This window comes from Geotrypetes seraphini, chromosome 1 (genome assembly GCF_902459505.1).
Source record: "Geotrypetes seraphini chromosome 1, aGeoSer1.1, whole genome shotgun sequence".
Classification (NCBI taxonomy): Eukaryota; Metazoa; Chordata; class Amphibia; order Gymnophiona; family Dermophiidae; genus Geotrypetes; species Geotrypetes seraphini.
This window is the reverse complement of record NC_047084.1, coordinates 381187937-381208533: the sequence shown is the minus strand read 5'-3', so window position 1 is coordinate 381208533 and position 20597 is coordinate 381187937. Positions and strand designations below refer to the sequence as shown.

The 20597-nt window shown below is 50.1% G+C and overlaps 1 protein-coding gene across 1 annotated transcript in view; it reads right to left on the bottom strand.

The window, feature by feature from the left end:
• The window catches only part of PPP2CB (protein phosphatase 2 catalytic subunit beta), a 147550-nt gene that overhangs the window by 89800 nt on the left and 37153 nt on the right, over positions 1–20597 (bottom strand). The window contains exon 3 of the mRNA XM_033915947.1: positions 7020–7193. Within this exon, the coding sequence (XP_033771838.1) occupies positions 7020–7193 (174 nt within the window). The remainder of the gene's footprint in view (positions 1–7019; positions 7194–20597) is intronic.

The following is a 20597-nucleotide window of genomic DNA, read 5'->3' as shown; positions in this document are numbered from 1 at the left end:
GGCCCCGGGTGTTACATATGCTAGGTACGCCACTGTATGTAAAGATACCAGAAAGCTGGCGAAGCAAAAACTTTAAGTAAATTGTTTTATCCCAGGACAAGCAGGCAGGTATTCTCACTAGTGGGTGATGTCATCCGACAGAGCCCCGATGCGGATGTCTCACAAGCATACTTGCTTGAAGAAACTTCAGAAGTTTCGAGATGCCCGCACCGCGCATGCGCGAGTGCCTTCCCGCCCGATGCACCGGGCGTGTCTCCTCAGTTCTTTTCTTTCCGCAGAGCTGAGAAGTTTGCTTCAACTCTCTGCACTGAGTGAACCCGGGTTCTTGCCTTCTAGTGCCGCGATTTTGAGTTTAATTTCTCTTAATCGTGTGTTTTCTTCTGTCGTTTCATTATTTAAAAAAAAAATAAAATAAATAAATTTTTTCTAAAGATTCGACTGGGTCGGCCGCGTGGCTGGGGCCCCGTTCCTTCGATCTAGCGGCAGAGCTTTTTCGGCCTATGTCCCGGCCTATTACCGGTTTTAAGAAGTGTATCAAGTGCCAGCGCGCGATTTCGTTGACGGGCCCGCATCGACGCTGTTTGCAGTGTCTCGGGCCTGAACATCTTCCGAAATCGTGCCGGCCTTGTTCCACTCTAACAGCACGTGCTTTCAAGCGTCGCTGTTTCCTGTGGGAGTCGATGTTCGCGATGGAAGCCTCCGAGGAACCCTCGACTTCGACCAGCGCTTCGCCTTTACCTGCAAAGTCGTCATCTACTCCTGCTGCATCGGGTCTTTTGAAGCCGGCCTCCTTCGTTCCAGCTTTGACCCCGCCTCCTGCTCCGGTGCCTTCTTCAGTCTCCTCAGATCAGGTACCTCCTTAGACCGTTCCCCCGGTGGTTCTTAAGGTGCCTAAGGCTTCTAAAGCTAAGCACTCGACCACCCAGGACCGCGAAGACCGTACAGGGGGTCCCACTTTGGCTGCGGCTCCCCCCTTGTCAGCTTCGCTGCGGTCGCTCCTGGAAGCCCAATTCATCGAGCTCATGAATACCATGGGGCCCAGGTTGATTGCCACAATCCAGCATGGGCATGCGGAACCTCCTCGTGGGGGCGAGCCACCCCCCCTCCTCCTCGCCGCTCACTCTCACTGCTTGGCCGCCAGTTCATCGAGGCGTGCTTCGTTTAGTGAGATGCCGCCTCTGGAACCCATACCCGTCCCGGGCGAAGACAATTGGGATTTCCCTTCGGGTAGTCGAAGCCCTGGGCGTCGTTAGGAGGAATTCTTCAGGAGTCCCTTCCCTGCCAAGCCATCTCTCAACCCATGGAATGCTGCTCGAGAGGCGTCGTCCCATCCTCCTCTTCGCTCTACGGCCTCCAGCCCCATCTATTCGTTGGAGGCCTCTGCGGAGCCATCTGGGCGTCGCCGTTCCAGATCTCCTTCGAGATGAAGGGAGGGGCACCGTTCCAGGCATTCTTCGAGGCATTCGTCTAGGCATTCTACAGTCTAACCTCAGAAGAAGCTTCCTCGTGTGGGGTATTCATCTTCGGATATCTCCCCTCCTCCGGGCCTGGAGTACGAGGATACCTACAGGTCGTTCTCTCCTTGTAGATCCCATGTCTTCTTGGATCAGGAGGCCTCGACGTCATCAAGTCCGTCTCAGCGTCCTGTCTTGGCGGACCAGCTGTCTTTTTCATCTTTTCTACGGCAGATGGCGAATGATCTCGACATCACCTTGGATTCGGGTTCCCGCTACTCCAAGCAGTACCTGGATACCATGCATCTGCCTCATCCTTCTGCTGAGTCTCTTCGCCTGCCTCTCCACAAGCTCCTCGACCAAACCTTCATGCATTGTTTTGAAACGCCGTACTCCATTCCTGCCGTCCCTGGCAAACTGGATGCCAGGTATCGCACGGTCCATCATAAGGGGTTTGAGGGCTCCCAGCTCTCCCATCAGTCACTGTTGGTCAAGTCCTCCCTCAAGCGATCTCATCCGTCCCAGGTGTATGCCTCGGTGCCACCGGGCCAAGAGGGGAGGATCATGGATAAGTTTGGAAGGTGCATCTACCAGAACTCGATGATGGCTTCCCGAGTTCTCAATTACACCTTCCATTTTGCCACCTATTTGGAGTTCTTCCTTCCAGTGCTTCGGAAGTTTATGCCTTACATCGAATCTCAAGCTCGTTTTGAATACGAGGAGGTCGTCGCCTCGCTGTCCCAGCTGCGTCTTCAACTGATGCAATCCTCCTATGATGCATTTGAGCTCTCGGCACGGGCTGCTGCCTGTTCCGAGGCCATTCGTCGTTTGGCATGGCTTCGAACCATTGACATGGACCCGAACCTCCAGGACAGGCTTGCCAACATCCCTTGTGCAGGTGCGGATTTGTTTGATGAGTCTATTGAGACCGTGACGAAGAAGCTGTCGGACCATGAAAAGTTCTTCCAGTCCATCCTTCGTCCCAGCCTAAACCTGCTCAGTCTCGACCTTCTCGACCGCCCTTGATATATCAGCGGCATTACACTCCCAGGCAGGCTCCTGCTGCGAGGCAACCAGCGAAGAGACAGCCGCCGCAGAAGTCTCAACAAAAACCTCAGCCTTCTGCTGTTCCCAAGGCTCCTCAGCCTTTTTGACTCTCTTGTCGGGAGCATAACCAACACCGTTCTGCTATCCCCTGTCTTTCCAATTGGGGGTCGCCTACATCATTTTTATCATCGATGGATGGCTATAACCACCGACCTTTGGGTCCTTGCCATCATCAGGGAAGGATACTCTCTTCAGTTCCATCGGGTCCTCCCGGACCATCCTCCAAGAGAGTATCCTTCCAAATTGACCCAGACCGCCCTTCTTCTTCAGGAAGCTCAGGCTTTGCTCAGGCTCCGGGCAGTCGAGCCAGTCCCTGTGGACCAACACAACCGGGGGTTTTACTCCCGGTACTTCCTTGCTCCGAAGAAGACGGGCGACCTGCGTCCAATTCTGGACCTCAGGGTGCTCAACAAGTTCCTGGTCAAGGAGAGATTTCGCATGCTGACCCTAGCTTCTCTCTACCCCCTCCTCGAGCAGAACGACTGGTTATGCTCTCTAGATCTCAAAGAGGCCTACACTCACATTCCCATTCTTCCGGCCTCTCGCAAATTCCTCAGATTTCGGGTGGGACATCTGCATCTGCAGTATCAAGTGCTTCCCTTCGGCCTGTCCTCGTCTCCCAGAGTCTTCACAAAGTGTCTGGTGGTGGTGGCCGCTGCACTCCGGAACCATGGTCTTCAGGTGTTTCCCTACCTCGACGACTGGCTCATCAAAGCCGCCTCGGCTCCAGGGGTGATCTTGGCGACCCAAAGGACTATTTGGTTCCTGCAGAATCTGGGGTTCGAGATCAACTTCCCTAAATCTCATCTGCACCCGACCCAGTCTCTTCCCTTCATCGGGGCGGTTCTCGATATTATTCAACTCAGAGCATTCCTTCCTCCTCAGCGCCTGGATGCTCTGCTTCATCTCTGCCAGTCATTGTCTTCTCGCCAGTCCATCTCAGCGAGACACATGATGGTTCTCCTTGGCCACATGGCCTCTACAGTTCATGTGACTCCTTTTGCCAGACTTCACCTCAGAATTCCTCAGTGGACCCTGGCTTCTCAATGGACACAGGTGTCAGATCCTTTGACTCGTCACATCCTGGCCACTCCTGCTCTTCAGCAGTCTCTACATTGGTGGATGATCTCTTCAAATCTATCCAGAGGTTTGCTATTTCACACTCCTCCCCACCAGAAGGTTCTCACGACCGATTCCTCGACCTATGCATGGGGGGCTCATCTGGACGGTCTTCGCACTCAAGGCTTCTGAACCAGTGCGGACCGGCTGTGCCATATCAATCTTCTGGAACTCAGGGCGATTTTCAATGCTCTTCAAGCTTTTCAACATCTGCTCCACGACCTGGTGGTCCTCATTTGCACAGACAATCAGGTCGCCATGTATTATGTCAACAAGCAGGGGGGCACGGGATCGGCCTCCCTCTGCCAGGAAGCTCTCAGAGTCTGGGATTGGGCGATTCGCCACAACACCTTCCTCAAAGCTGTCTACATTCAGGGGGCGGACAATGCCTTGGCGGACAACTTAAGTCGTCTCCTCCAGCCTCACGAATGGACCCTCCATTCCAAGCCCCTTCATCAGATCTTCTCTCAGTGGGGGGACACCTCAGATAGACCTCTTTGCGGCTCCCCACAACTTCAAACTGCCTCAATTCTGCTCCAGGATCTATACTCCTCATCGCCTCGAGGCAGATGCTTTTCTTCTGGACTGGAGGAATATCTTTCTATATGCGTTTCCTCCGTTTCCTCTCATTCAAAAGACTCTGGTCAAGCTGAAGTCAGACCATGCCACCATGATTCTGATAGCTCCTCGGTGGCCCAGACAGCCTTGGTACTCCCTTCTACTTCAACTCAGCAGCAGGGAGCCATTCCTTCTTCCGGTGTTTCCTTCACTGCTTACTCAGCATCAAGGATCTCTGCTCCATCCCAACCTGCAGTCTCTCCACCTGACAGCTTGGTTCCTCTCAACGTAACTCCCCTCCATTTTTCCAAAGCGGTGAGGGATGTGTTGGAGGCTTCCAGGAAGCCTACTAGACAAATGGACTAGATTTTCTACCTGGTGTGTTTCAAATCGTAAGGAGCCTCAACGAGCCTCCCTATCTTCTGTTTTGGACTATCTTCTGCACCTGTCTCATTCTGGCCTCAAGTCTACATCGATACGAGTCCATCTGAGTGCAATTGCGGCTTTCCATCAGCCTCTGCAAGGGAAACCTCTCTCTGCTCATCCTGCGGTTTCTAGATTTATGAAAGGACTTTTCCATGTCAATCCTCCTCTCAAACCTCCTCCAGTGGTTTGGGATCTCAATGTTGTCCTTTCTCAACTTATGAAACCTCCTTTTGAGCCTCTCAACAAGGCTCCGCTGAAGTTTCTCACTTGGAAAGTGGTTTTTCTAGTTGCCCTCACTTCTGCCCGCAGAGTCAGTGAGCTTCAGGCCTTAGTGGCGGATCCGCCTTTCACAGTATTCCATCATGACAAGGTGGTCCTTTGCACTCATTCGAAATTCCTGCCTAAAGTGGTCTCTGAATTTCATCTCAACCAATCCATAGTTCTTCCTGTGTTTTTTCCAAAGCCTCATTCTCATCCTGGAGAATCAGCTCTTCATACTCTGGACTGTAAACGTGCTTTGTCTTTCTACCTAGATCGCACCAAACCACACAGAACTGCTCCTCAACTTTTCGTCTCTTTTGATCCGAACAAGTTGGGACGTCCTGTCTCGAAGCGTACCATCTCCAACTGGATGACGGCTTGCATCTCTTTCTGCTATGCCCAGCCTGAATTACCCCTTCCCTGTAAAATCACAGCCCATAAGGTCAGAGCAATGGCGGCCTCTGTAGCCTTCCTCAGATCGACACCGATTGAGGAGATTTGTAAGGCTGCCACTTGGTCCTCGGTTCATACCTTCACCTCTCACTATTGTCTGGATACTTTCTCCAGACGGGATGGACAGTTTGGCCAAACAGTATTAACAAAATTTATTCTCCTAAGTTGCCAACTCTCCCACCATCCCATTGAGGTTAGCTTGGAGGTCACCCACTAGTGAGAATACCTGCCTGCTTGTCCTGGGATAAAGCAATGTTACTTACCGTAACAGTTGTTATCCAGGGAGAGCAGGCAGCTATTCTCACGTCCCACCCACCTCCCCTGGGTTGGCTTCTCTGCTAGCTATCTGAACTGAAGAGACACGCCCGGTGCATCGGGCGGGAAGGCACTCGCGCATGCGCAGTGCGGGCATCTCGAAACTTCTGAAGTTTCTTCAAGCAAGTATGCTTGTGAGACGTCCGCATCGGGGCTCTGTCAGATGACATCACCCACTAGTGAGAATAGCTGCCTGCTGTCCCTGGATAACAGCTGTTACAGTAAGTAACATTGCTATTCTTCTAAGTTTTGAGTATTTAACCCTCCCACAATCTCACGGGCACTTGTCCTCCGCGCCTGCTCATAAATTTGTGGAGTATGTAACTTGTCGCTCATGCATTTTTTTTTTTTTTGCACACACCTCATCAATCCTTAGAGGGAACATTAGTTATGACATCAGCTGAAATTCAGAGTGGTGAACAGTCAACCACTGTGGCTTTTAAGTTTTTATTAGCTGCAGTCTCTGTATGTGGAGGCCATCATGCTTGAAGTAAAATACGGTCTTTCATTATTTAAATAATTATATTCTGGCTCGGCTACTATGAGTTTAGCAGAGGGATGCAGACTGCAAGATCCGTAGTTGAAACTCACCTAGTTTCGACTCAAATCGAAAACTCAGGTTTGGTTGTGTGAATGTGAACCAGTGAGGACTGCTGGAGATTGTTAGATTCAGTCAACCTCTGCACACAACTGTTGGTGGATACTTCACAGGATTATCCTCTTATTGGGGAATTCTATTAATGGCGCCCACATTAGACACCCTAATTGCAGTCGCCTAATGATGCCTAAGTTCAGGATCGGTGCCTAATTTATTTTTTAATTGGCATGGTAATTGACCATGACGGATTTCAGCCAGAGTGCTGAACTTTTAGGACACCTAGCAATGCCTAAGTGGAAGCACCTTCCCACGCTTAACAATCCCTATGTTAAAAAGCAGGCATGGTTATAGGCGGAGAATAGGCATCCGACATAGGCACTGTCAAATTAGGCGCGTGAAAAACTGACTTAATGGAATGGTACCTATGTCTAGGACACCTAGCGATGCCATTTTGATTGATAAAAGTACTGGTTGATGCTGTTTATAGAACATGATCTTTAATATTTTGGTGCAGACATTTCTTCCAGAAAACAAACAACAAAAACCTGAATTGACCTACATGACAAAAAAAAAAAATTGATAGAAATGTAACATTTTTTTACCCAACTACAGGATAAAGTCATGTTTGTTTTAATTGATCCTGGAAAAAAAAAACCTGAAAAATAATGTAATGCAGATGCAATGTTTTTTTTTGTATAAACAGATGTATTTTGATGAAATCAACTTACCTGGCCATCAACTAAAGCTGTAAGTGGTAGATAATCAAACAGATCTGTAAAATATTTCCAAACATTAGCATTGCCGTATTTCCGTAGACATTCATCATAAAAGCCATAGACTTGTGTGATTTGTCGGCTCTCATGGTTTCCCCTTAATATTGTAATGCGTTCTGGGTAACGCACCTGGTTACACAAATCAAACAATTATATTTTAGAATTTTCTCCATATGCATAAGTACAACAAGAGATTAGGTTCTTATCTTGCTAATATCTTTTCTAGTAGATAGGTGTATCATTCTGGAAGGAAGGGGTAATCTCCTTAAGCTCGCGAATCATGCAGAAAGAATCCATTCCAGCTTTTCAATACCTCCTCCTTCACTAGAGGGCTCTGCTGCCCCCTTTAGTTTGTACCAAAGCAGGCAACAGCTCTGGTACAAACATATGCGAAGGAGGGGTATGGAGAACTCCTCAAACTACAACTGTATTCTGCTCTGCTCTGAAAACATAACAAACATGTTAAACATTGCCACTGAACAATCAAAATATTAACACAATCATACCAACCATTTATGGAGCTCAAACATTATCCCAATATGTTATAGCACTAGATTGTTCTTCATACCCAGACTGACATCCAAATTTCCGTTTGGATTCAAACTTTCTGATTGAATCCATAGGCAGGCGCATGAGATAGCTGACAGGACAGGGCTCCAGAATGACACACCTATCTATTAGATAAGATAAAAGATATTAGCAACATTAAGAACCTAATTTCTTTTTCTAGGGCAATAGGTGTGTCATTCTGGATGGACAGTATGTACAAACGAAGTCCCAGAAATCTATGGCAGGACCTCCATTCTGGCTCGTAACACTAAGGACCCAACGGCAGAGTCCTCCTTTGTCACTACATCCACTCTATAAAACTTGAAAAATATATGTAGAGTGGACCAAGTCGCTGTCCTAACAAATCTCCTCGGGGAAGATCGCCCAAACTTCCGCCCACAAAGAAGCCACGCTTCTAGTCTAGAGCCTTCACGGAGTCTGGTGACTGTTTTCCACATGCAATACATGCTGACAAAATAGCCCTGCAGATCCATCTGGAAATCATGGCCTTGAACGCTCTTGAGCCCTGAAACAAGACTGTCTCACTACTTGGACTCTGAGGGACACCACTGTTAAGACCCTTGTCAAGGCCCACCTGGAGGAAGATTAACAACATGGAGATCGGAGCAAAGAAAGGCTCTGCCTTCTCCTTAATACATCAGTGATGAAAGGTTTCCCATGCCTTAGCATAAGCTGAGACCATTGTAGGCTTTTTGGCTCTCATAGTAACATAAAATAGTAACAGTCGATGACGGCAGATAAAGACCTGAATGGTCCATCCAGTCTGCCCAACCTGATTCAATTTAAATATTTTCTTCTTAGCTATTTCTGGGCAAGAATCCAAAGCTCTACCCGGTACTGTGCTTGGGTTCCAACTGCCGAAATCTCCGTTAAAACCTACTCTATCCCATCTAAACCCTCCCAGCCATTTAAGCCCTCTCCAGCCCATCCTCCCCTAAATGGCCATATACAGACACAGACCGTGCAAGTCTGCCCAGTACTGGCCTTAGTTCAACTCAGAAGAGTATCCCTCACTATATCTGCGCACTCAAAAGCTATGCTATAACAACAAAGCAATCCAGATCTTCTAGGACCACTGGCCTCCAAGAACGAACATCTGGCTGCACTTGCAGTCTGAGACCTGCGCCCCTCTGAAGATGCACTAGATTTGCATACCTCGGTCTGCATGGGCAATCTGGTGCTACGAGAATGACTTTTCCCAGATGGCCTGCATTCTGTGGAGTATCTGCCCTATCATGGGCCACGGAGGAAATGCGTACAAGAGCTTGTTCTTTGGCCACAGCTGAACCAGAGCATCCACACCTACACTTCCAAGCTAGGATCTTCGACTATAGAAGAAATCCGCCTTCTTGTTTCTTGCTTTCACCATGGTTTGGAAGGCTGCAGCAAACATTGACCAATCTCCCAGATCCAGATTCTGCCTGCTGAGAAAATCGTCCTGGACATTGTCCACTCCCACTGAGTATGCTACTGAAAGATACAGAGATGACACTCCACCCACTGGAAGAGAACAGGCCTCTACACTCAGCTGCACACTCTTGGTGACTCCTTTGAGATCTAGCTAGGTACTTGGGACCTGGGTTAACCACTGTTGGAAATAGGATACTGGGCTTGATGAACCTTCACTCTGTCCCAGTATGGCAATTCTTATGACTTAGACTCGGACCACTTGTCCCTCCAGACCCTTCTCCATTATCTTCAACGCCAAACGAATGGTTTACAGTTCCAATCTGTTAATCAACCACTTTCTTTGGGAAGTAAACCAATGCCACTGAATTAAGCGTCCTTTGCAGTGAGCCCCCCGGGCTGGCATCAGTTGCCACAATTACCCACAATGCTATTCTGAAAGGTATGCCCCTTGATAACACCTGTTGGTAGAGCCACCAGCCTACACTGGCCCAAGTTTCTGGAGTCCATGGCAGAGACATCTGCAGGGAGTCCAACTGTGGCGACCAACACGATAGCAGAGCGCTCTGGAGAGGACGCATGCGAGACTGCCCATGGGACCATATCTATCGGGGCTGCAATTAAGCTCAGCAATTGAAGGTAGTGCCATGCAGACAAGAGCTGGCTTGGCCAACAAATTTGTTATCTGCATAGCTCTGGAAGATAGGCACAACCCTCTGCTGTGCTGAAGACTTCCCACCGATGGGGTGTATCCGTAGAGGTTTCGTCAGCAGGAGACCTGAGGTTATGATGCCGTTGTACAGAGCCATGGTGAGGCCTCACTTGGAGTACTGTGTTCAGTTTTGGAGCCCACACTACCGAAAGGACGTGCTGAGGATCGAGTCGGTTCAGCGAACGGCCACCAGGATGGTCATGGGGCTCAAGGATCTCACGTATGAAGAAAGACTAAAGAAGTTGCGGCTGTACTCACTTGAGGAAAGAAGAGAACGGGGAGATATGATTGAAACGTATAAGTACATTACAGGACGCATCGAGTCAGAAGATGATATCTTCTGGCTCATGGGACCCTCAACCACCAGAGGGCATCCGCTGAAAATCAGGGGAGGGAAGTTTCATGGTGATCCCAGGAAGTACTTCTTCACCGAAAGAGTGGTGGATCATTGGAACAGACTCCCACCCCAGGTGATAAAGGCCAGTAGCGTAACGGATTTTAAGAAAAAATGGGATACTCACGTGGGATCTTTAAGGGAGTAAATTCAGGGGGGGGGGATACTTGGAATGGGCAGACTTGGTGGGCTATAGCCCTTTTCTGCCGCTTTTTCTATGTTTCTATGTTTCTATTCCAAGGATTGGGACAGAACCAGCTGGCTCTTTCAGAAATTCACTACCCAGCCCAGGCTATGCAGGACCTAGATCACATGAGCCACTGCTTAGTCTCCTTCCAAGAACAACAGGGCTCTGATCAGTCAGCCGTTCAGGTATAAATGTACCAGCAGTCCTGTCCTGTGTAGATGCATGGCTACTACAACCATCACTTTAGTGAATGTGTGAGGTGCTGTCGTCAGTCCAAAGGGGAGAGCTGAGAACTGGTAATGATTCTCCAGGACAAGAAACCTCAGGAACTTTCTGTGTTCCAGAAAGATGGGAATATTCAGATAGGTCTCCATCAAATGCAGAGAGACCAGAAATTCCCACAGTGCCACCTCTGCTATAACTGAATGCACTTTGTGAAAACACAGAACTTTCAGCATCGCGTGAGATTCAGAATGGGTCTCTAATCTTCTGAGTCTTTCTTGGGCACTATGAAATAAATGGAATATCTGCCTGAGCCCAAATCCTCAGGCAGCACGGTGTTTATGGCGTGAATGTCTAACAATCTCTGAACTGTAGCTGTGACCTTGCTTGATTTCTCTGGTCGCCCCGCCAGAAAGTCCACAAACCAGTCTGTTAAGAGCTGGGCGAATCTGAGCTTGTAACTAGAGAATGACATGGGGACAAATTTTTTCCTGTTCCTGCCCAATTCCTACAAGCTCTGTCCTCATCTGCACAAGCCTCAAAACACTTTCAAATGTTCAAGATTTGTGCGGTTAAGGCTGAGCTTACAGGAATGTGGCAGGGACAGGGACAAAACTTGTGGGGACAGGAAAGGGAAATTGAATTCCTGCAGAGACGGGAAAAAATTTGTCCCTGTGTCACTCTCTACTTGTAACCACTCCAAATGATTTCCAGCACCCAGCGGTCTGAAGAGATCTCTGCCCAGGCCTCCACATACTCCGACAGCCATCCCCCTATCTTCAAGGGCACAGCTCCTGACCTGGCATCACGGTGCTTTCTTGGAAGCTGAAGTGGGACACGAACTGGAAGCTTGGTTCCACCTGGGTCCTGAGAATTTGTCTTGATCCTTGGTAGGATCTTTGAGAAGATGCTCCTCCTGAGTACCGCCGAAAGGGCTTGGAGACACAAAAATTGGACCACACGGAGCCTCTCGAGGTTCATGGTCTACTGTCAGGCAGAGATTTTGGCCATCTGCCACACTGTCTATGAGATCGTCCAGTCCCTTTCCAAATAACATTTGTCCCTTGAAAGGAAGTCTACTAAGGATAGCCTTGAACGTGGAATCGCCCAACCACTGCCTGATCCAGAGCATTCTACAGGCTAAGATAGAATAAGCCAAGACTTTGTTCATCACTCTTTTGATGTCGTAGAGAGCATCAGCCACATAATCTACTCCTGCTAGCAGGAGCTGGGGAAAAGATTCGCCCTCTGCCAGCACAAGCCCCAACAACTTGGTATGTCAAATGGGTGTCACAGAAGTCGCTGCAGCTGCTTTGATTCCCAAGGCCAGCGCCTCAAATTGTCTTTTAAAGGATCAAATCCACTCTGTGATCCTGCATATACCATGCCTCCCTCACCTGGCAGGGACGTGCAATTGGTTACCTGTGTTACTAACATCCGATACACTCCTGAGTTATTGGATACAGCTGAGCTATTGTTCTGACAACCTTTAGGGATATCCCAATACTACATGACTAAAACGCTCGTATCATGATACCAGGGAAATGAAGATTACTGGTCTCTTACTCTGCTCAGTATAGCGCAAGAAGCAGACGGGACCTGTCCAAGTTCAACTCCTACAGGGAGTCAGCATAAGTTCATACAGAGCTGAGGGTTTGAACATTTGATGGACCATGGGGTTATTGCTCTGATTGAGGGCCACCACTGTATAATGCATACTTGCACCTACCTGCAACCCTGCATCTCTCAGCAGGAAGGCTCACTCTGTGACAGTAAAGGCATACAGATTGACCCCCTCATCCTCCTTTGGACAGGCCCACTGGATCCTGGTCAGTCTCTGATACTGAGCTAGATGCGCCCTGGGAGCCCAAGCCCCCTCATGCGCCTTCTAGCCTGTCAGACTTCCCCCCGGGCTTTTCATCCATCCAGATAATCTCTCCACATCAGATTGACAAATTCCAGTGTGCAGTCTCCTTTAAATAATTCCAGCTAGCATGTCACGTGATGTGATGAGCAGGGTAGGACACATTCTGCTTGAGCTCTGGGGCCCCGAGTCCCTTATCCTCCGTTTTGCTTTTCTTTTTGGATAGCCTATTGTATTTTCGTCGGGGTTAGTGCATGGACAAGTTTGTCCACCGTTTGAGTCCTAATATGAGTGGGAGAGCTTCCCGCACTGACAAAGAAAAACCATCTCGCTCCCAGAAGTTAGACTCTAAGATGGTGGCGATCAAGTGGGCCCCTATGCTTCAACTGTCAGCTGAACATATTGAAGCACTTTCAGCATCGGTGGTTCATGCCCTGGAGGTAAGATTTGAGCAGCTATCAGGACAATTAACTGCTATGGAAACACTTCTTGCCGATACTACGAAGCACACTGGGGAGCTTGAACAACGGGTCGCCTTGACAGAGGAAGCACATAATATTTCGGTGGCAGAGTTAACCGCTCTTCGGTGGCAAGTACGTCAGCAAACGGTGAAAATTGATGATTTAGAAAACCACTCTCGGAGGGATAACTTAAGGTTGGTTGGCTTTCCTGAAACTGTGTCTAATTCAAGTATGCTTTCTACTGTGGAATCTTGGCTCTGAAAAGAGCTTACCTTATCAGCGGGGATGGGGCCGTTACAGTTAGAATGTGCACATCGTCTGGGTAGACGTCAAGATAATAGTACTAGAGCCAGAGTTATCATCTTAAAGATTCATAATTTCTTATATTGATGCTGAGTTACTGCATCAATATAAGAAAAACAGAAACACCTTGTGCTATGATGGTGATCCTGTAAAGATATTTCAGGATTATTCACCGGCTTTGCAGGAGCGACGTAGGTTATTTTCTCCAATATGCTCTGCGCTTTATGCTCGTAAACTTCGTTTTATGCTCCTGTACCCGCCGCTGTTGAAGATCTGGACGAGCGCTGGGTGGAAGACTTTTGACACAGTAGCATCGGCTCAGGATGGACACTTTGTCAGCAGAGCCTAGTACCTCTAAGTCTTGATTGGATTAACTTTATTCATTATCTATTTGTTTAAGCTACGCTGTGGAGATCTACCTGGCGCTGTTTAGGATCTGGACAAGCGCTGGGTGGAAGACTTTTGACACAATGACATCGGTTCAGGATTTCATGGCCACTTTGTTAGTAGAACTATTGGATTAACTTTATTCATTATCTACTTGTTTAAGCTACGCTGTGGAGATCTACTCAGCGCTGTTGGGGACCTGGACGAGCGCTGGGTGGTAGACTTGACACAGTGGCATTGGCTCAGGATTTCATGGCTATTTTATCAACAGAACTTAGTACCTCTAAGTCTTGACTGGATTTCTTTTATTCATTAACCACTTGTTTAAGCTACGCTGTGAAGATCTACTTAGTGCTGTTGGACGAGCGCTGGGAGGAAGACTTTTGACACAGTGACATTGGCTTAGGATTTCATGGCCATTTTGTCAGCAGAGCCTAATACCTCTAAGCTTTCATTGGATTATCTTTATTCATTAACTACTTGTTTCAGCTTTGCTATGGGGATCTAGCCTAGATCCTTGGACTATTACTGAATCGTTAATTTGATGTGCATGTTTGATATTTTATTTGGTTTATTTTGTTAGTGGCTTGATAGCACAGTTACTTACCGTAACAGGTGTTATCCAGGGACAGCAGGCATATATTCTCACATGTGGATGACGTCATCTACGGAGCCCCGATGCGGAAGCATTTTCAAGCAAACTTGATTGAAGATTTAAGTTTGCTCTGCTGCTCCACGCATGCGTGCCTTCCTGCTCCACTAGGGGGTGCATCCCCTCGTGGTCTCGAGTTCACTTAATTAGCAAAGAAGCCAACCTCGGGGAGGTGGGCGGGTTGTGAGAATATATGCCTGCTGTCCCTGGATAACACCTGTTACGGTAAGTAACTGTGCTTTATCCCAAGACAAGCAGGCATGATATTCTCACATGTGGGTGACCTCCAAGCTGACTGAAAATGGATGGAGGGAAGTTGGCAATTTAAGCAAATAGATTTCGTAAAACCGATTGGCCAAACCGGCCATCGCTCCTGGACAGAGAGTCCAGACAGTAGTGGGAGGTGAAGGTATGAACCGAAGACCACGTGGCAGCCTTGCAGATTTCCTCAATAGGTGTGGACCTGAGGAACGCTACGGAGGCTGCCATCGCTCGGACCTTGTGTCCCGTTACTCGACCATGCAGTGCGAGACCAGCCTGAGCGTAGCAGAAGGAGATGCAATCGGCCAACCAGTTGGACAAGGTGCGCTTGGAGACTGGGTGACCTAACCGGTTTGAGTCGAAGGACAAAAACAATTGTGGGACTTTCCGGTGTGACTGAGTACGTTGGAGGTAGAAGGCCAACGCTCTCTTACAGTCAAGAGTATGGAGCGCCACCTCTCCGGGGTGAGAGTGGGGCTTGGGAAAAAACACAGGTAAGACAATGGATTGATTGAGGTGAAAATCAGACACTATTTTAGGCAAGAACTTAGGATGGGTGCGGAGTACCAACTTGTCGTGATGGAATACCGTGAAGGGTGGGTCCGCTACCAGAGCCTGTAACTCACTAACCCGCCGAGCGGAAGTGAGCGCAAGCAGGAAAATTTCAAGTGAGGAATTTTGGATGGAATTTGGCTAGGGGCTCAAATGGAGGTTTCATTAGTTGAGCCAGAACCACGTTGAGGTCCCAAACCACCGGAGGGGGTTTGAGAGGAGGGTGGACATTCAGAAGGCCCTTCATGAAGCGAGAGACTAAGGGATGGAGCGAGAGGGCTTTCCCTTCCAGGGGCTGATGAAAGGCCGCAATCGCGCTGAGGTGTACTCGAATGGAGTTGGTCTTTAGGCCGGAATGAGATAATTGAAGTAAATAGTCAAGGACCAGAGGGACGGGGACCGACACCGGGTCCTGGCTGTGGGAGGAGCACCAGGTTGAGAATCTGGTCCACTTTTGGGAGTAGCAGGTTCTCGTCGAGGTCTTTCTAGAGGCCTCTAATATCTCCTTGACTGATTGAGACACGGGGAGAGCAGTCAGGGGGAGAGAAACCAAGCATTCAGATGAAGAGATTGAAGATTGGGATGTAACAGCGAACCCTGACCATGTGATAGTAGAGAGGGAAACAGAGGCAGAGGGAGTGGATCTCTGACACTGAGTTGAAGTAGAAGGGAAAACCAAGGCTGGCGTGGCCAGCGAGGAACAATCAGGATCAGGGTGGTTTGTACTGTTTCAGGTGGACAAGCGTCCGCAGTATCAGAGGAAACGGCGGGAACGCGTATAGGAACCTTCCCTCCCAGTCGAGGAGGAAGGTGTCGGCCTCGAGCCGGTCCGGGGAGTACATCCGGGAGCAGAAGAGAGGCAGCTTGTGGTTGTGGGGGGATGCGAATAGATCTATTTGAGGCATCCCCCACTTTTCGAACACCTGTCGTAGGATTTGAGAGTACAGTGACCACTCGTGTGGCTAGAGGAGGCGGCTGAGTCTGTCCGCCAGACAGTTTTGTTCTCCTTGTATGTACACCGCTCGAAGGAAGGTGTTGTTGGAGATTGCCCATTTCCAGAGGCGCAGGGCTTCCTGGCAAAGGGACCAAGACTCTGTTCCCCCTTGTTTGTTTACGTAGTACATTGCTACCTGGTTGTCGGTTCGGATGAGAACCACTCGGTCGTGGAGCAGATGTTGAAAAGCTACAGCTGCGAGATAGATGGCCCGAAGCTCTAGCACGTTGATGTGGCAGCGACGGTCTTCTGCTGACCACATCCCTTGAGTGCGTAGGCCGTCCAGATGGGCTCCCCAAGCGTACTCCGAGGAGTCTGTGGTGAGTATCTTGCTGTGGGGTGGGGCGAGGAAGAGCAAACCTTTGGAAAGATTTGAAGAGTTGGCCCACCAGCGGAGCGATCGTTGCAAAGAAGGCGTCACTGTCACAGGGCGGTCGATCGGGTCCCGGTCTTGACGCCATTGAGAGGCCAGGGTCCATTGAGGAATTCTCAGATGGAGGCAGGCGAAGGGTGTGACGTGGACGGTGGAGGCCATGTGGCCCAGAAGAGTCATCATCTGCCGAGCTGATACCGAGGTCAGCAGGGAGAACCTTCGACTCAGGCTTACTAACACCTCTAGACGCGGAGGGGGGAGGAATGAACGGAGGCGAACCGTGTCCAGCGTGGCCCCGATGAACTGTAGGGACTGGGAGGGGCGTAGTTGGGATTTTGGGAAGTTTATCTCGAACCCCAGACTTTGTAGGTAGGTAATAGTCTGTTGGGTCGCTGAGATAACCACTTCCCTGGACGGGGCTTTGATCAGTCAGTCGTCCAGGTAGGGGAATACCTGGAGGCCCTGGGAGCGTAAGGTTGCTGCGACCACCAAGAGGCACTTGGTGAAGACCCGAGGTGACGATGCTAGGCCGAAGGGGAGGACACGGTATTGTAGGTGCCAGTCCCCTACCTGAAAACGCAAGAACTTGCGGTGAGCGGGGTGCACTGGGACATGTGTGTACGCCTCCTTCAGATCGAGGGAGCAGAGCCAGTCGCCCTCGTCGATCAGGGGGTAGAGGGTCGGTAGGGAAAGCATCCGAAATTTTTCTCGTATCAGAAATTTGTTGAGGCGTCTCAAGTCTAGTATTGGGCGTAAGCCTCCCGTTTTTTTCGATACCAGGAAGTAACGGGAGTAGAAGCCCTTCCCCCGTTGGTCGGGGGGAACCTCCTCCACTGCTCTCAGGCGAAGCAGGTCTCGAGCTTCGGAGAGGAGTAGGGGTAGCTGCGTCCGGTTGGGAGAGCAATTCCTTGGGGGGTTTTCCGGAGGAATGGTCCGAAAGTTGAGAGAGTATCCTGATGAGATCACGCCAAGGACCCATGCGTTCGACGTGACCTGTTCCCAGTGAGGGTAAAAGGCTTTGAGGCGACCCCCGATGGGAAGGAGGCCTGGGACTATGGCGGAGGGGGCCCGCCCCCTTCCGCGTATCCCGTCAAAAGGACGGGGATGGTTTGGTAGTCGCAGGCGGTTGGGACTTGGGCATGACCTGGTGGTGGGCTTGTGGACGCCTGGGTGGAGGCCGCGAGAAGGCAGGAGTGGATTTTTGTGGGTAGCGGCGCGGAGGGGCCCTATACGGCCTGGACTCGGGCGGTTTGGGCTTTTGTCGGACGAGGGAGGCAACGAACGTTCGTGTTCGGAGAGGCGTTTTGTAGCCGCCTCGATAGTGTCATCGAACAGTTCTTTTCCCAAGCAGGGGAGGTTAGCCAACCGGTCCTGTAAGTTGGGGTCCATGTCGACCAGGCGTAGCCAAGCTAGTCGGCGCATGGCAATAGCAAACGCTGCCTCTCTGGAGGAGAGTTCGAAGCCATCGTAGGCCGCGTGGAATAGATGGAGGCGTAGGTTGGAGAGGGATTCCAAAAGCAGGCTAAAGGCTCCTTGGCGGGAGGCCAGTAGGTCAGTCTCAAAGGCTCTCAGTAGTCCAATGAGGTGTTTGAGGTAGGATGTGAAGGTGAAAGTGTAGCTTTGCACCCTAGAGGCCATCATTGCATTTTGATATAGTCTCCTGCCGAACTTGTCTAGGGTTCGGCCTTCTCGGCTTGGGGGGACCGCCGCTGAGACCCGGGAGGGGTGAGCCTTTTTTAAGGAGGATTCTACTAACAGCGACTGGTGGGAGAGCTGTGGTTGTTCAAATCCCGGAAAGGGTACTGTACGGTACTTGGCCTCCATTTTGGAGGGCACGGCTGTGACCATATAGGGGGTCTCCAAGTTCCTGAAGAGAGCCTGTTGGAGTATCGGGTTAGGCAGTAAGCGAAGGGACTCTCTGGGTAGTGATGGCATATCCAGTTCCGCTAGGTACTCTTTAGAGTATCTGGAGTCGGACTGGAGGTCTAAATTCAAAGCGTGGCCCATGTCCTGGACAAAGCGTGAGAAGGATGGTCGGGATGTTCCCAAAGCCCCGTGGGGGGTCGGTGAACGAGACTCCGTCGGGTGGAGAAGGAAGGGGAGGCTTCCCTCGAGTAGCGAGGTTCCTGTTCCGATCCAAGCTCCGAAACCGGGGAAGTACTGTGAAAGTGTTCCGGGGTCGTGGATCTCCGACGTCTCGAGGAGCCCCTCGGAGATGATGCCGGGGTTCGGGGTACCGATCGATGTCGACCCTTGGTGAAAGCTCGAAACCTCGGATTGGAGCCCCGGTCCGAGGGGGAGTTCGGAGGATGCGTGGGTTGGAGAGTGATAACTCTGCCACCTTCAGCGGTCCCGTACGAGGTGTAGGTAAACGGCCTCGTAGAGTGGGGGAACCCCGGGCCTTCTTAGAGGTATGGTGGTTCGAGGTTTCTGTTGGTTTAGCCCGCCGTTTTGCCCTGTGGCGGTCTGTGGAGGGAGAGCGCCTCGGGCGCCTCGGCAAGGAGTCCGAGGAAGATGAGATGCGGCGAAGTTTGCGCACTTTTCCCCGAGGTGGCTCGACGCGAGGCTCAGGCTGGTCTGGCACATGCGAGGTCGAGGCAGAGGCCGGTTGTAGATGGGCCATTGCAGCGGACAGCTCCGACGAGATCATTGCTCGGAGTAAGTCCTGGAAGACGGGCAAGGACAGCATCGAAGGCATGTCCCCTGCCTCGGTGCACTCCACCGGGGGCGACCTCGTATCAGAGTATTCCCGTGTGGTGGAGGCACGGCCCGAAGGCTTGGAGGGCTTCGTCGGGGCTGTAAGCATGGGACTTCCGCCATGCGTCGCCGGTGTCCCCGAAATTGATTTATTCGCTGGTACAGAACCTGAAGAGGGAAGAGGGGACTTACCCGAAGCCGAGGCTTTCTGTTGTCCCGAGGACTTCGGAGTCGAGTCTCGAGGCAATGCCGAGGTATTCGGGGCCGAGGTCAAGGCTGGGGCCGAGGCCGGGGCCGACCTCGAGGCCGATGTAGATGGTTGGTCTGGGGCGAAAAGATCCGCCATGCGGGCTTTCCTTCGACGGAGGTCCCGATTCTGGAAAGTAGCGCACTGGGGACAGGAGTCGGTAGGATGAGCGGCCCCCAGGCAGAGGATGCACCGGCAATGCGGGTCTGTGATGGAAAGCAGCGGCTCGCACCGGGTGCACTTTTTAAAGCCGGTCAAAGGCCGGGACATAGAATCGAAAGTGGCCGCGGCTCGAGTAGCCACGCGGCCACGGGGACCCGGAAGTCTCCGGGTCGGTCAAAACGAAGCAGGAATCAAGTTGAAGAAGAAAAAATTTTGCGCACAGCGACTTAAACGATGAAAAACAAGAAAATCGCGGTGCTAGAAGGCAGTTGGGGCAGAGCCAGAAAAAACACAACTTCTAGGCTCAGCGGAAAATTTTGAACTGGAGACCACGAGGGGATGCACCCCCTAGTGGAGCAGGAAGGCACGCATGCGTGGAGCAGCAGAGCAAACTTAAATCTTCAATCAAGTTTGCTAGAAAATGCTTCCGCATCGGGGCTCCGTAGATGACGTCACCCACATGTGAGAATATCATGCCTGCTTGTCCTGGGATAATGGATAGTTGGTATGTGTCAGTGGAATTTTTATTTGTTTCTTTGCAGATCATTCCGTATGATCTTGTATGCTTGTTGGTGAGTGTTGATGATGGTATGTCTGTGGGAATGTGGTTTTTATTGTTTTATACTTTGATAAGACCATGGTCCTGATTATTGGTCTTTTTCTGGGCTTCTATTTTGATGAATAGCCTAGGGTACTATTGATTTCCTTTTCTTTTCTTTTTGTTTAATAGCTAATGCTCCTTATTTTCTTTTTTAGATTCCTTTTGTTCATAATGAGAGGTGTTGTTATAGGAGAAGACATTTTGGGATATGTACTTATTTATGGTTATATTTTGGAAGGATATATCTGGGGGGTGTTTCTTTCTGGGTTTGTTATTTGTATGTTAAGGGGGAATGAATGATTGTGCCTTGTATGACTGGATTTTTCTTGGGTCTCTTTTTGGCCTTCTTTTCTGGTTTGTTTAGGTTTTTATGTCACTGGAGAGAAACCTTGGCAAAGTGCTTGTTTGCTATTTAAATTTTGAAATCTATGATGTTTGTGTTTGATTGTATTTTGGCTTCTGTTGAACCATTTGAGCTAGTTTGCTC